This window comes from Citrus sinensis, chromosome 8 (genome assembly GCF_022201045.2).
Source record: "Citrus sinensis cultivar Valencia sweet orange chromosome 8, DVS_A1.0, whole genome shotgun sequence".
In the NCBI taxonomy this organism is placed as follows: Eukaryota; Viridiplantae; Streptophyta; class Magnoliopsida; order Sapindales; family Rutaceae; genus Citrus; species Citrus sinensis.
This window is the reverse complement of record NC_068563.1, coordinates 26,493,433-26,510,531: the sequence shown is the minus strand read 5'-3', so window position 1 is coordinate 26,510,531 and position 17,099 is coordinate 26,493,433. Positions and strand designations below refer to the sequence as shown.

General features: G+C 37.2%; 2 protein-coding genes across 2 annotated transcripts; one reads left to right on the top strand and one right to left on the bottom strand.

Annotated features, from left to right (window-relative positions):
- Positions 1-1,370: 1,370 nt before the first annotated feature.
- Positions 1,371-4,250, bottom strand: LOC127899418 (uncharacterized). Its single transcript, XM_052432802.1, has 3 exons — positions 4,164-4,250; positions 1,501-3,456; positions 1,371-1,384 (listed from the first exon to the last, which is right to left on the bottom strand). Exons 2-3 carry the CDS (start codon positions 3,449-3,451, stop codon positions 1,371-1,373), a joined length of 1,965 nt encoding a protein of 654 aa, XP_052288762.1. The 5' UTR covers positions 3,452-3,456; positions 4,164-4,250.
- A 2,692-nt stretch (positions 4,251-6,942) lies between these two features.
- On the top strand, positions 6,943-16,380 carry LOC102622104 (vacuolar protein sorting-associated protein 41 homolog). Its single transcript, XM_006487920.4, has 19 exons — positions 6,943-7,492; positions 8,473-8,742; positions 8,828-9,007; positions 9,258-9,509; positions 10,069-10,201; positions 10,289-10,379; positions 11,775-11,877; positions 12,732-12,835; positions 12,915-13,008; positions 13,100-13,255; positions 13,360-13,422; positions 13,597-13,662; positions 13,922-14,122; positions 14,738-14,815; positions 14,901-15,020; positions 15,112-15,192; positions 15,281-15,366; positions 15,560-15,641; positions 15,725-16,380. The coding sequence occupies exons 1-19, from the start codon at positions 7,238-7,240 to the stop codon at positions 16,169-16,171; spliced, it is 2,862 nt and encodes a 953-aa protein (XP_006487983.1). The 5' UTR covers positions 6,943-7,237; the 3' UTR covers positions 16,172-16,380.
- The last annotated feature ends 719 nt before the right edge of the window (positions 16,381-17,099 follow it).

Genomic DNA, 17,099 nt, shown 5'->3' with positions numbered 1-17,099 from the left:
GGGTCATGATGTATGATGTTGTTTCCTTAATACAATTTTTGTTATTGTTATTGGGAAATTTACAAAACAAGCCAAAAAAAGAAGGCATTTTTTAACTTTAACCCCTCAAATTTTTTTCTTTCAACATTAGCCAAATCACCACATTTTGGACGAAATTACCCTCCTCATTCTCACGTTTCCCTCAAGCAAATTCCTTCCCCTCTCACCAAAATCTCATCACCGGAAATTCTATAGATTGTCGGCGGCAGCGTACATCGGCAGCGGAGAAAGTTGTTGGCACTTGAAAGAAGCTAAATCACGTTGAAAATCTTCGGAGATCTCCAAAATCAAAGAAAAAAATTGAAAACCCTAGGTGAGTTGTTATTGCCATTTTTCTTGTTGTTGTTGTTGCTGTTGTTGTTTGGGATGTTGTTGTTGTTTGGGTTGTTGTTGTTGTTTGGGATGTTGTTGTTGTTGGTGGTGTTTTAATGGCGGTGGTGGGTGAGATGCATGTGGGAAAGGGAAGAGAAGAGAAAGGGGGGAAGCCAACTCGCGCTGCGTCGCACGCGAGATGCGCGCGGCGTGCGCACCTCGCGCGCGCGACATGCGCCTGTCGCACGCAAGATGGGCGCGACACGCGCACCTCGCGCGCGCGAGATGGGAATGTCGCACGCGAGATGCGCGCGGCACGCCCATCTCGCGCGCGCGAGGTGCGCACGCCGCGCGCATCTCATGTGCGACAGGCGCTGCGTCGCACGCGAGATGCGCACGTTGCGCCCATCTCGCGCGCGAGGGCGCGGCCTCGCGCGAGCGAGTTGCGCTAGGCTCGCGCGAGGGAAGCCAAGCGCGCACGAGTTGCGTGCAGGCAAGCAGCTCGCGCGCTTGGCTTCCCTCGCGCGAGCCTGTCGCACCAAGAGGCAGCACCTCTTGGTGCGACAGGTGGTGCCCGTCGCACCAAGAGGTGCTGCCTCTTGGTGCGACAGGCTCGCGCGAGGGAAGCCAAGCGCGCGAGCTGCTTGCCTGCACGCAACTCGCGCGCGCTTGGCTTCCCTCGCGCGAGCCTAGCGCAACTCGCTCGCGCGCGGCCGCGCCCTCGCGCGCGAGATGGGCGCAACGTGCGCATCTCGCGTGCGACAGGCGCTGCGTCGCACGCGAGATGCGCGCGGCGTGCGCACCTCGCGCGCGAGCGAGTTGCGCTAGGCTCGCGCGAGGAGCAAGTTCTTTCATGAATGTCAACTATCCCTTCCTTCATACCACCGCCCAAAACATGAAATCGATGCTGAGACACTGGCCGAACGGTCATTCTTTCGGCCAAAATTCTCCTTTCGCCGACTATCTCATCTGCCCACGTCGTTAGACGAGTGCTCATCGATTCAGCGACAATTTTCCTATCATAAAACCATTGCTGTAATGTTTTTCTAAAGTGATCAACAAGATGAGTAATAGGAAATTTTCGCGGTTCCCTCATTAAAGAATTCACGCTTTCTGCAATGTTGGTGGTAAGTATGCTGTATCTCCTACCTTCAAATTCGGACCTTGCCCAATTACACGTGCCCACATTATTCTCTAAGTAATCAGCCGCGGCCGAGTGGAGCATCCACAACCCTTCAAGTTGTCTTTTAAATTCTTCGTGTCCATATGCCTTTGCTGCATTAATAAAAGCTGGCTCGAATTGATCCCAAATAGCTTTGGACATCCTGAATTTAGACTTAATGTTGCCTTTGACATGGTAAAAACAAACTCCATGACTAGCAGTGTGAAATGCTTTTAAAACGGCTCGCTTGATGGCAGTGCATCGATCAGAGATAAATACTAACTCTGGCCTATCGCCAATCACTCCGTGTAACTTCGTCATAAACCATTCCCAAGCATCATTGTTTTCTGAATCCATGACCCCAATAGCTAACGGATACAGTTGATTATTACCATCCAAACATGTTGCTACAAACATGCTTCCACGATATAGCCCCTTCAAATGAGTGCCATCTACAGCAATCACAGGCCTTATGTACTGTGTGAAGCCCTTAATGGAAGATCCAAGCGCAACAAAGTAGTATAAGAAATTATCATCTCCATCCCGCTGGAGGTGTGTCACTGTGCCCTCATTCGCTTTGGTCAAAACGTGAGAGTATTTGGGAAGTAGGTTGTATGACTCTGCAGGGTTCCCTCGTACTATTTCAAGACCGACTTCTTTAGCCCGATATGCTTGCTGATATGTTAACTGGACCCCGTATTCTTGCTGCATGTCTGTTCTAATGTCATTCGGCGTGTATATCCGTTTATCCTGAATAAATTTATCCGCAATAAGATGGCCAACAACCCGACTCCTAACTTGGCGGAGGCCACTAGGCAAAACCTCATTAGAGCACGTATGAACATTGTCAACTCTTCTCACTACCCAAGGAACATTATGCTCATCCGAACCTCTTGTTGCGCGAAGACGCCAATTACATGATTCCGAAGAACAATGAGCCTCAAAGCGTGTCGTTGTGGACCGTGCAATCTTGAAATCAAATTTTTCCCGCAAGGCCACTTTGCGCAATTCCAGTATTAACTCATTCTTCTCAACGAACAACTTTCTCACACCAATGTCGGCAGAATTACAGCTTCTAACTAAGTCTGGAGCAACCAAGTTTGAAGGCAAAACTGGAGCAAGACTCACCAGAGGATCAATTGTTGTCCTCCTCCTCGAACGGGCCATCGGAGGAATAGGTCGATTCTCTCTATTGTTAATAGGAATATCATACTGATGCTCATCCTCATTATTGATAGGAATATCGGAATGACCAGTGTCCCTATCATCAACTTCAGTATTGGAGTTCATGCCTTGCACATTATCAGCTTCTGTGTTGTTGGTGTTATAACCAGGATCATCATAACTGCGGAACTCATTATTTTGAAATGGAGAGTAATGTTGCCCTAACAATGTCCCTAATGGTAACACATTATCTTCAACATCCGCTATCGTAATGCCATTATCATCAATAGTGTCATTGTTTTCGTTGACTGGTGAGTAATGTTGTTGGAACGACATTTGTTGTGGTAACACCTCTTCCTCAATATCAGGGACAGACTCGTTTGCTCTAAACGAACTTTCACTTTCCACAAGTGGCTCAGGATTTTCGGCCGGAACTCGAGGATGTGTGGTGACAAATATAGGGATGCATCCATAATTGACCACATCAGAGGCCATGTGCAGCACAACATTAACCATTTCATCATTAAATATATCCATAGGTAGTGAACATGCACGATACATTGTGTTACTAGATCTCAAAGTTGTCTTCATCGACAAACTATATTCAATAGGATTTATCTGTAAAACTTCATACACCCTTGCCATAAATTGCTCAAACGTACAATCTTTCCGAACTAAAAATGCTGTATTCTTCGCATTCACGTACTCCGTACGGCCATCTGCTAATGTCTCCCACCAACCGTCATAACATAATTGAAATACAACGGAATCCATTAAACCTAAAAAAAAAGGAGAGAGCAAACGAGATAAGATTTCACGCTACAAAACCTAGTAAAAATGAATATGCAGTACATTTATGTGGATGATATGAAGTATACAATTTTTGATTTACTTCGTCTCATCGTAAGCTTCGAAATGATATATTATACGCCTAAAACGGACATATGTAGCCGAAGTTATTACTTTCGGAAAATAACTTAAATTTAGTGAGACAGGCAGTGGGACAGGTGCCTGTCTCACATAAAACCAGCAAATTTATGTGAGACAGGCGCCTGTCCCACTTGCCTGTCTCACATAAAACCAGTGGTAACAAGTGAGACAGGCGCCTGTCCCACTTGCCTGTCTCACATAAAACCAGTGGTAACAAGTGAGACAGGCGCCTGTCTCACACGCCTATCCCACTTGCCTGTCGCACATATTTTGGTGAGACAGGCAAGTGAGACAGGTGCCTGTCTCACATAAAACCAGTAGATTTATGTGAGACAGGTGCCTGTCTCACTTGTTCTGGGCTTCTGTTTCACTCGATTTTTCAGGGGTTTCAATGATTGATTTTCATTTCTCAACTCAAACTAACTACTTTAACAAGTCACATTGTTTTGTTAATGAAAAATAACAACATTTGCAATAAAAACTCACATCAATTTCGAACTCAAATGATAAAATCAATAGATTAAAAGTTTAGGTTATGGTAAGAGTATAAACTAACCTTAAGAAGCTTTCCAATTGATAATTATATCTTCAATTATGTAATACTTGTTTGATGAAATTTGCTAATTTATTGAGAGTAATGAAGTTTGTTGAGTGATGAAATTTGTTAAGTTGAAAAGAAAAAAATGGTGGAAGTGCTGGAATTAATAAGGGAAAGTGGCATGCCTTTGTAAATTTGATGAAAATGATGAGGGTAATGTAGTCCAAAAATAGGGTGTTTGGCTAGTTATGATAGAAAAAAGTTTGAAGGGTTAAAGTTGAAAAATGACTAATTTTTTTGGCTATTTTTGTAAATTTCCCATTGTTATTATTGTTGTCATCATCATTTTTAGCTCGCTTTTTGTAATTGTTATTATCAAACAGTTTCATGCTTCTGACCACCCAAATTTGAATTTTAAGGGAAATAGGTTGAAATATTAATTTGTGATTTATGAATCCATTATATTTTAAGAAAAAAATATGAATTTTATTCTAGAGTCCAATATCATTACATTTATGTTTCGAATATATAAACGATACGATTTATGTATTCTATAAAGATATACTAATGTTATTTATTTGATGAATTTAGAATCAACAAGTCATAAATAAATGGGTAAATATATATTTTTTATTTTTATCTCTTATAACTTAATACAAATTAACAAACTACTAATTCTCTAAGTGATAAACAGTGATTCACATTTTTCTTAATTTTTTTAAAATGTCCCTTCAAACAAAATATGAATTAATTGATTGATAATCAAGGAATTAATATTATTATAATATGATTATTGGCCTGATATCTATCTATCTACTAGAAAATAAAACCGCGCTTCATGCGGCTTTGAAAAAAGAATTTAGTATTATCTTTTTTTCTTACTTTATACTTGATGAAACTGATAAAAAAAATATGAATTGATTTTTTTTAAGATGAGGCAGTCTTATAAAAAACAAAAAAAAAATATTAGCCAACAATACAAATAAAGAAACAACACAAAATAAAGAATAAAATGAGAGAATATATTATAGAGTGATTTTATTCATTCCAATTGTATGTGTATAAAACAAAAAGATGAGCTCTCATTTTATAGTTACATAATCACTCCATGAAATTAATGAAAAATTATGGATCATAATTCCTTGTGAGATAGTGGGAGTTATAGGGAAGCTAAATGTTGCTAATGGGAGATAGTTAGGAGACTAAGAGATATATGTTATGAATATCCACATTTATTTTAATAAATTCATAACACTCCCCCTTGGATGTTCATTACAAAGAATATGCCTAATTAAAACCTTTACATAATTGTTATTGTGTAATAATAATCAAATTAATTATGAGAAGATGAAAAGTCAAATATATTTAAAATACTTGCATTTATTTTATTTTGAAAAAAAATTATTTGCAATTATTTTAAACCTTTGAATTCAAATTTTCTTAGTTATTAAAGTCAAAGGGTATAAATGTATAATAGTAAAAAACAGATTTGTATGATCATTTTCAATGTATAAATTTTCTTAGTTAGTAGGAAATTAAAAATTGTCGATTTACTCATAAATAACTTTAGTGTTTGGCATTTCAATTTTGGAAAACTTGAACTAAATGTTGATAACTTCGAATCCATCGAGCCGAGTTTCGCTTCCTTGACACATAGACCCATTGGAAGTTCTATTCGAATTGAGTTTCCCAGTGCTTAGAAAAAGCATTTCTTTTCCGTGTCGCTATAATTTATTCACAAATGAGTTGATTAGCGTCGATGTCGCTTCAGAGTCTAAGACCATGTTAGTAGGAGAAATTTGAAACGAAATTATTTACTGAATTAATTTATTTTATCTTGTTGTAACTGAAATACTACCTTTTTTTTTTTGGCTATCACTGGGGCTTGATTTACTTTAATAATAGCAGCCACGGACTTAGGCTTTTTTACTTTTCACCACACAATTTGATCTTTTAATTCTTTTTAACCACATAATCTATCTATCTCACACCTATTGCTTACTTAAATCGCATACATATTTTACCTACTAATTTTTACAAACATTAGTGAAATATATTCTATTTATTATATAATAGAATCGCGTTTCACGCGACTTTGAAAAAAAAATTTAGTATTGTCATTTTTTTTTTACTTTACACTTGATGAAACTGATAAAAAATATGAATTGATTTTTTTTAAGATAAGCCAGCCTTAAAAAAAATAAAAAAAGCTATTAACCAACAATACAAATAAAGAAGCAACGCAAGATAAAAAATAAAATGAGAGAATATATTATAAATTGATTTTATTCATTCCAATTGTGTGTGTACAAAATAAAAATATGAACTCTATTTTTTTGTTTTTTATAAGGCTACATCAACTTAAAAAAAATTAATTCATATATTTTATCAGTTTCATCAAGTGTAAAGTAAAAAAAAAAAGGATAATACTAAAATTTTTTTTCAAAGCTGTGTGAAGTGCGGTTCTATTTTCTAGTTTATGAATATGGTTCAACTATCTTATAGCAATTTTAAAATAGAATAACTTCTAAAATTGTTAGATGTACATTATTATTATTATTATTTTTAAATTCAACTACGTACATCCAACGATTCTGCAATTTGCTCCATGTTAGAACTACTCTAACGCAGCAGCTACCTTATAAAAAATCATTAAACCAAACCAATGCCTTAATTCGATTTTTTAAAAATGGTTTATTTTTATAAAAAAGTCACCCAAAATGAAGACTGAAGAGACCACAAAATTACACAGGTGCACATAACGACACGTCGTATAAATCTCAAACCGAGTAATGAAAAGTTAGGAGGAGAATGGGAAACTCCCAAACTGAAGGAAGAGAGAAACGAAAGATGCTGAAGAAGAAACAGAACACCTGTACAAGTGGCAACCATCAAACGTAATCACTCTTTGTTGTCCAGCAAATTAATAGCTTTAAACAGCCGTTAAACTCAATTTAATTCTAAAAAAGGGCGAATTAGTAAATTAACCGATCTTCCCTTCCCTTCCATTCTTTCTCAATCATTCTATTATTATTCATTATATTTAATTTTTCGCTCCGAACCGCACGAACCTGACGAAAGTCACCGTACAAATGGCTCCGTTTCCGGCGGAAAACGGCGTCGAAGGCGACGACGAGAGAGAAGAAGAAGAAGAAGAAGACGAAGATGAAGAAGAAGAAGAAGAGGAGGAGGAGGAAGAGCCAAGGCTCAAGTATCAAAGAATGGGAGGCAGCTTACCTTCTCTTTTGGCAAACGACGCCGCTTCGTGCGTTGCTGTAGCTGAACGGATGATCGCTCTCGGTACTCACGCCGGCACAGTTCATATTCTTGATTTTTTGGGGAATCAGGTAAGTCGAAGGAATTTGTCTCGTTTGCTGGATCGGAATTTTGATTGGATTTATTTATTTTTTGTATTTTAGTGTTTTGTTTAAACTTAACTGTTGAGGAGAATGCGTTGATTTGAGCTGAGTGATGTGATGCTGTTCGCAATGAGCTTAAATTCGACTTGTGTGTTAAATTGAAGGTGCTTTTGGTAGAGCTTTTGTATAAAGCTGTTTCAAGTGAAACTGATTTTTGCGTAACCAATAGAAAGAGTTGTTTGTAGAAGCACCTATGGAATGCTTTTCTGGAAAGCAAATCAAGTGCCTTTTTTGACTCACAATATGATTTCTGCTGGAAGAGCACTTAACTAGTGTTTCTCCAAAAGGTTTCATCCTAAGGATGAACATATCATCTGTTTATCCAACAAATTTAAGATGGTCCTGATAGCTCTTTAGAAGCTCTTTTAATGGCATCAAAACTCTGTAGCACAAGCTAGACAATAGACATTTTACTCAGAAAGGGTCTGTTTCTAGTGTAATTTTAGAATCACTAATAATTTTGTATTCTCAATGGGTGAAGCTCAGTCTGTTTGGTCTTCCATTTTCTAGTTCATGTGCCAGTCATGAGCCATATTGGTTGTTCTTACTGGCATTAATGTATTGCTGGAATTTTTAGGCATTTGAGTGGTCCTCATGGACAGAGGTGAATTTTGGTTGAGTCATGAAAAGGAGGGGATGAAATTACTTGGAAGTGAATGCTGGTTGCTGATTTATGGTCACTCTCATTTTTAGTTTTAAACTTACTGAATCACGAGAAATGTTGTTTTAGCTCCTGTTACTCTTGTTATAAGCAGATGTTAATTTCTTCCCTTGTGCTCCTTTTTTCCCAAATGCTATTTGTTTTTAGCTACATCAATGTTGATGGTTGGCTTTGGTGACTGATTGATATGGGCAGAGTCACCTTGCTTTTGGTTTGATTATACGGAATTAAATCTTTTTCTATACAGGTTAAGGAGTTTCCTGCTCATACTGCTGCTGTCAACGACCTTAGCTTTGATGTAGATGGCGAATATGTAGGAAGTTGTTCGGATGATGGTTCTGTTGTGATAAATAGCCTTTTCACTGATGAAAAAATGAAGTTCGATTATCATCGCCCAATGAAGGCCATTTCACTGGACCCAGATTATACCAGGAAAATGTCTAGAAGATTTGTTGCTGGAGGCTTAGCAGGTCATTTATATTTAAATTCAAAAAAGTGGCTAGGCTACCGAGACCAGGTTTGTACTACTTTGTAGACCAGTAGCTTATGTAAATTACCCATAAACCCTTAGGTTTCTCAACTGCAAAATGCTCTATTCCTAGGTTTTGCACTCTGGTGAAGGTCCAATTCATGTGGTGAAGTGGAGGACCAGTCTCATTGCTTGGGCCAATGATGCGGGTGTAAAAGTTTATGATGCTGCCAATGATCAGCGTATAACATTTATTGAAAGGCCACGAGGAAGCCCACGTCCTGAGCTCTTGCTTCCTCATTTAGTTTGGCAGGTTAGTCAAAGGTGAATAGAATTTGTGCTCACTTATCAAGCAGGTGCTACTTCTTGGTGGATTTCTGCGATTTCCTGGGAGCTAGAAAAACTATTTTGGGAACTTATATTCGTTTAAATCAAATTGGATTTTGCATGTGCGTTAAGCAGGTTCACTGCAATTCTAAACAGGTCCAGCAAATTGTTTCTCTAACTTTTATTTTCCCTTAAAGAATTGATGCCATTGCTTCCTGTGTTTCCGTCACATTCAGGATGACACTCTCTTGGTCATTGGTTGGGGCACGTATATCAAAATTGCATCAATTAAAACAAATCAGAGTAATGTTGCAAATGGGACATATAGGCATGTTGGCATGAACCAGGTGGACATAGTGGCATCTTTTCAGACCAGCTATTATATTTCAGGAATAGCTCCATTTGGTGATTGTTTGGTTGTTCTGGCTTATATTCCTGGAGAGGAAGATGGAGAAAAGGAATTTAGTAGCACTCTTCCATCACGACAGGTATTTTCTGATCACATTTTGGAAATATATTTAGCATGATCCCTTTAAATTTTCAATTCAATTTCTCTTTGAGATGCAAATTTTTTGAATTTTTAATGATTGATGTGTTTGTCGCTACTTGTGGTTTTAATGGTTATTTTTAGACTCTTTGAACTATCACCAACCTTTGAAGAAATAGTAATTTTAGGCAATGACTTAAATGCTTTCATGTTTGAAAGAAATTCCTACTGCTCACGAAGATACCCCTAATATTGTTCTTTTTATATTTCAGCCCCCTTTCCCCCCCCTGATTACAGGAAATATATAGTACTGTTCTTTTATTTTTAGTAGTATTTTTTGGGATATCAGTCCGGGGCTACCTTTTTGTTATGGGATTCTTTATTTGCATGGACTGAGAAATTATTAACTATTGCTTTTTACCTGCCAAGTTGTTATGGTCCTTGGTGTTTATTTTGTTTTGTCTTCAAATCGATCTGCCTTGTTTTTATTTATTTTTATTTTAAAGATGTTAGCATGCTTGAAATTTCAAATCTGAGTTTTGTGAATCTATTATAAGCAGGGGAATGCTCAGAGACCTGAAGTACGTATAGTTACATGGAATAATGATGAACTTACAACCGATGCCCTACCAGTACTTGGCTTTGAGCATTACAAGGCGAAGGACTATTCCCTTGCTCATGCTCCTTTTTCAGGTTAAATATTCATTATTGAGATTTATATTGTGTGTATATCAGAAAATTGAAATTCAATTAGTTGTAATACTTTTTTGCATGCATTAGGTAGCAGCTATGCTGGAGGGCAATGGGCTGCTGGTGATGAACCATTGTATTATATTGTATCCCCGAAGGATGTAGTCATTGCAAAACCCAGGTCAGTAATGAGGTTTCAGCCACTCATAGGTTCATATGGAAATGTGTTTTAATTTTTGATTTGTTAAGAGTATGCATGATACTTGGCATCAGTCTAATTTAGGTGCTCCTGATATAGGGAAAATGTTAATTGGCCCTTTGTCTATTGCCTTAGAAAATGAGGTCTAGTAATTTTGAGAAATACTGATGAGCACAAACACAGAAACAAGCCTTAAATCTAATTCTCCTTACAGATTCATACAAGGATATAGCCCAGGACCATATGATATTGGCAAGCTTAAAAACAACAATAGTCTAAGAGTTCCAGTGTGAGAGTCAGCTTGATAGAGGGAGCATAGATAAGTGAATGTTCCCAGACACCAGCAAGATATTGTGAAATATTATTAAGGAGAAATAATTTTGGATATAAAGTCAAACAGATTACTCAGAAGAACATGCTATCTAGAGTCATAAGCCAGCAGCAAAAGAGCACTGTAATTCGTTTCCCTTCCTTAAACAGGTCAAATAGAATCCGAAAATTCCAGGACTCAGATAAAGCTAAAGTAAAACATTTCTCTATATAATTTTTCCTTCACGGCCACCAGGGGCAAGATGAAGCCCACGGGGCATCCTAAGTAGGGTGGGCAAAAAAGCCTGCCCGGCCCTGACACTTGAGGGCTTGGATAAGGGCTCAAGAAAAAAAGTTCCGGCCAGGCCCAAGCCCACTATTTAAAAAAAATAATTTATAAATTAGAATAATATAATTAAAATTGAAAAAATAACATAAAAATAGAAAAAGAAAGCTTAAATTCTTAATTTATAAATCAATGATGATTCAGAAAAGTTAAAATTATAATTCTAGACCCTTTCTTATGCGTTAATTAGTTAAGAGAGTGCTTGAATTAGAGAATTAAGTTTTAAAAAAATTAAATTTCTAAACTTTTATTTGTTTTTTACTTTGAAATATTCGTTTTCTTTAATTTATTTATGATTTTAACAACTTGTTGACTATTAACTCATTTCAAATTTGCAACAATTTAAAAAATTAAAAAAAATAAAAGCCCAAGCCCAGCCTTCATACTTATCTTAAAGTGGGCTTGAGCCTGGGTTTGAAAAAGCCCGGCCCAAGCCCGCCTCTTGCCATCCCTATGCTCATGTTCAATTCTAGGATTACGGAGAGTTGAAGCAAAAACTTAGAAATTAATTGCAGTCGTAGAAATAAGAAAAATAATATCATGATGAAACAATAGAGGATTGAAATTGTTTTCTGAAATGGAATAGTGTTGATCCCACTGATAGCAACTTTTAACCTCTCTCTCTCTCTAGTGTTATCATGTACAAAACTTTTTGTTGTGTGTGTGTGTGTGTGTATTTTACTCTTTGAATTGATCGAACCTCATGGATGTACGGTTGTTAGGGATGCTGAAGATCATATTGCTTGGCTTCTTGAACATGGGTGGCATGAAAAAGCATTAGCAGCAGTTGAAGCAGGCCAAGGACGGAGTGAACTCCTTGACGAGGTAATTTAACTAATTGATTTGGATTATCTTTGTTACCATATATCTTAATAAGAAAGAAAAATTCTTATCAGGAATGATAATGAAAGTAAGCTTTTTTAGTCACCTTGCACTCACCTCTCCCTACCCCCATTCGACGTATCTCCCGATCTTGAACCCGTGACCTATTGCCTCTACCGCAAGAGTCCATACAAACTGGACAATTCTTGGGATGAACATGGATCCTTACCACACATAAATCTGTATTATATAAATGCTTTATGTTATTTTTTTACTTAGACATATTCTAGATTAGCTTACAAACCTGAGATGGTCAACTTGGTCATTTCATAAATCTATCGATCTATCCATCCATCTGTATTGAAAGGAAAATCTTTATTATTTTTAATGCCTTAATTATTCTATTTAGGTCATAAATGCTGTCAATTTTGTGGTTAGTCAGGATATAGCACTAGGTCATTAGCACCGAAGATGTATGTGCATGAAGATTTATAGAGAACTTTTGGGGATTGTCTACCTCATTTTATCCACTACTGACCTAGGGTAGAATTTCTGAAAAGAAAAAAAACAGGCTATGTTCACAATCAGATGCAGACTGGGTGTGCATTTGCCTTTTCTTTTTATTTGGGGTTGGCATTGGGTCAATTCATGTATGTCCAATTACATGGCAAGGAAATTATCGTCATAGATCTGGTGCTGGGAATATTCGGTTTATAAGTTAGGCAGCATGCTTGCTGCAGTTACTTGTGATTTCTTGTAGTTTTCTAAATATGGTTGAGTAACTTATGCTGTTTGATTGCATTGTTGCCCTAATGATTTTCTTTGCTAAGTTGTTATACTTTTTGCTATAAGCATAGGTGGGATCTAGGTATCTTGATCATTTGATTGTTGAAAGGAAATATGCTGAAGCTGCATCTCTGTGTCCCAAATTATTAAGGGGATCGGCATCAGCATGGGAGAGGTAGTAGCATTTTTTTTTTTCTATTTTCAGAAATCTTCTATAGATTCCATGCTAATACTTTGAGCGGGCTGCTTTGCAGATGGGTTTTCCATTTTGCTCATCTTCGTCAGCTTCCTGTATTGGTTCCATACATGCCAACAGAAAATCCAAGATTGAGGGATACTGCTTATGAGGTTTGCATAAAAATTCCATGAAGATATGTGCAATCCGTTTACTGTAGTTTGTACTTCTCATGTGCCAGATCTTTCTGTTTCCTATGCACAGGTTGCACTGGTAGCACTGGCAACAAATCCATCTTTCCATAAGTATCTTTTGTCAACTGTTAAATCCTGGCCTCCTGTGATTTACTCTGCATTGCCTGTTATATCTGCCATAGAACCTCAGCTAAATTCTTCATCCATGACCGATGCACTCAAGGAGGTTAGTTTAAACCCTGTTTATATATTGACTTATGTATCATGTTGTGATGTGAACCCCTCCAATTGCAACTGTTTCTAAACACACTGGCCCTTTTTTTCAATCAGGCACTAGCGGAGTTGTATGTTATTGATGGGCAATATGAGAAAGCTTTTTCACTTTATGCTGATGTAAGTTTCCTGATGCACATCTGCCTGCAAGCAAACTTATGTTCAAATGCAGTCATCACTGGGATTATTACCTTGGATTTATATTTGTTTAAGCATATAATGTGTTTCATCTGTTTTGCACTTTGACAATTTTTGCTTCTATCTTTGTTAATTTTTCTGCTTTTATATTTTCAGCTTATGAAGCCGTATATATTTGACTTCATTGAAAAACACAACTTACATGATGCCATTCGTGAAAAGGTATGGTGATGCAAAATTAAGCCAAAATGACTCATTCAAATTCTTGGCTTCTATGAGTTCTGTTGTTTTTAGTTACTTTTGCTGCAAACAGAGGAGATTCTGACATCTGTTTCAAAAAAATTTGAATGCTAATTTTATGTCAATGTGTGATGAGATCAACCTGTGAAATGAAAAGTCTATGATTTGTTCTATTTGAGTTTCTCTCAAACTTGTTTAATCGCACTATCACCTGACTCATTTGCTTTGTTTGCTTGTACAGGTTGTGCAACTGATGCTCTTAGATTGCAAGCGTGCAGTCTCTTTGTTGATCCAGAACAAGGACTTGATTACTCCATCTGAAGTTGTGACACAGCTACTCAATGCAAGGGACAAGTGTGATTCGAGATATTTTTTGCATTTATACCTGCATGCATTATTTGAAGTAAATCTGCATGCTGGAAAAGATTTTCATGATATGCAGGTACTGAAGTGCTAAATTAACCTTTTTGTTATGTATCTGTCATTATTATTGGCATATTGTGTTTCACTCTTAGTGTATTTGATATATATTCCGGAAAGATTTTCATAATATACTTCCTTAAAAATATATTTTATTTTTTATTTTTTTCTTGGGTGGTGGGTGGAATGCTCCAACTATTATTTAGACATTGAATAATTTGTATCATTTCTAGATAGGGGCAACATTGAAGTAAGTTGTATGTACAATATACAAATGCACTTGCAAATATATCAATGGGGTTATGGAATCCATTATGAGGTAATGGGAATACTTTTGGGGAATTTTCAATAATAATTGATTCTGTTTAATGAAAAGATCTACTTTGGAAGGGATACTGGGACTCGGTGGCTTCTAATTTGTTCTCTTCATACTATGAAGGTTTTGCATGGCATTTCTTTATAAATTTGTTCGACTTGTTTGTAAATTGTATGAGGAGAATATTATTCATAAAAGGTAGCCTCTGTACAATAAAGAGTTTATTTCTATTGTGTATAGAATGTGAAAATTATTACAGGCTTATCATGTGTGTTTGTGCTTTGTGTCTACTATCCTATCATTCCATTTTCATTTTGACAGGTAGAGCTTTATGCCGACTATGATCTGAAGATGCTACTTCCTTTTCTTCGTAGTAGTCAGCATTACACACTTGAGAAGGTTTGAAATATTGAATATTCAAATTATGATTTGATATGTATATACATATGTTTCAATAAATTAACCCATTGAAATTATACCTTAGGCATATGAAATTTGTGTGAAGAGAGATCTTTTACGGGAGCAGGTGTTCATTCTTGGAAGAATGGGGAATACAAAACATGCCCTAGCTGTGATCATTAATAAACTAGGGGACATAGAAGAGGTATTTTAAATCATTTGCTGATTGAGGTACTTTGTGTTTTAACTTGGATGGCTTGCGGCGTTGATTATTTTTTTTTTTTGGTTGTTTGCAGGCTGTAGAATTTGTTAACATGCAGCATGATGACGAACTTTGGGAAGAGTTGATTAAGCAATGCCTTAACAAACCTGAAATGGTATACATCACCTATTTTACCAGACAATTTTGCAAATATTTACAATATGATGCCAAGTTTTCCTAAGCTTGCTTCCATCAACGGGCAGGTTGGTGTGTTGTTGGAGCACACTGTTGGCAATCTCGATCCTCTATATATCGTAAATATGGTGCCCAATGGCTTAGAGATTCCTCGGTTAGTATTGACTGAATTTTTTTTTTTGGCTGTTCTCTTGTATATTTCCTCTTTTATGCTCTGTGGAGCCGTAGTTTCGTAGATTGAGTGATGCATATTGGTATAATTTGGCTTGGGGTTGGAAATAATACAACCCGAAAATTTGGTGTTGCTCTGCTTCATTTTTATAATTTTTGTGTTTGGTATGTTTCAGTCTGAGAGATCGCCTGGTGAAAATTATTACTGATTACAGGACTGAAACATCTCTTAGACATGGGTGCAATGACATTCTGAAGGTACTCTGATATAACGTTTTAGTATTTCATCCTAACTAAACAACGTGCAATGATATCTCATTTTAGTGTATTGCGAAACACAGGCTGATATTGTAAATCTCTTGGTTAAGTACTACAAAGAAGCAAGGCGAGCAGTTTGCTTGACTAATGAAGAAGATGATGCACGAGCAAAAAGAGTTGGCAGTAGGGCTTCTCAGGCAACCGAAAAAGTGCCGAGTGTTAGAACCATGGAGGTTAAGTCAAAAACTAGGGGTGGTGCAAGATGTTGCATGTGTTTTGATCCTTTCTCAATACAAAATGTATCAGTAATTGTGTTCTTTTGCTGTCATGCTTATCACATGGATTGTCTTAAGGATTCCATGCAAACTGTTAATGGTAAGAAAGGGGCTGGAGCCACTCACCGAGAACCAATTTCAGAATATGAATATGATAATGGTGTTGAATATGAAAATGACGACGACGACGACGACGAAGCCCAATCAGGTGCCTCTCGTATGCGTTGTATCTTATGTACCACTGCTGCTAGTTGAGTTAGTGATGTGTGCCTGTGCTTGCATTAATTTGGGTGGTTGGGTGAGTTCGGTTGTTCCCCCTTTTTGTTTTCCCTCTAATTTATTATTGTTTTTCGTCTGAGTATATGTCCTGTGTGCGGCGATAAATCAATTTTCCCCCTCTTTGTGCATCTATGGTCAATTCTTGTATCATAATTCATATCAATATAATGAAAAGCATTGATATATTTTTCTTGGCCACTTACTAAACGTGCTTTGTTGTGCCAACAGTGCTAGTCTCTCTTGTGCCTGGGCATAGTTTGGGTTTGGTTGAGTTGAATCATGTAAATAAATTAGAGCTTTTGTGGAGTAGGTCAGCATCTCATCATATGCTGTCTAAATTTGAATGCATTGTGGTGCGCATGAAGAAAGGTGCACCCACACGTGGACCATCAATTTTTCACATACGCATGCTGTGGGTGTAATAGATAGCCATAGGCAATACTTTCTGAAAGCATTTTAAAATGCACACCACAACAGCTGTCAAAACACAGAACATGTGTTTTGGGTCCTTGCTTTGCTAATTTGGGCGAGACTCGTGGAAACTATGAAGTCGGCGCTGGAATAATTTTCTTCTTGTAACTGTATTGGTCACCTCAGCGGTCGTTTCCCAGAATAATTTTCTTTTTGAAAAGTGAGTTGCCCATCCACCAAATAGCTGCAGAGAATCACATAGTGGAAGTATCCATCTTTATTATCTTGACAATAAGAATAATTTTTTTTTTGCTAGTGATCAGAAAAGGCAGTGAGTGGAGTGCTTGGAGTCATCTCTTAGTTCTAAGTCAATGTTGTCCCATGATTTGGAAAGTTATCATAAAAAATTGAATAAGTTACCATGGTGGTTCTTGATTTATTTATTTTTTCTGCAAGTATTGATATTTCTTAGTGGTCCATCGCTTTCACGACC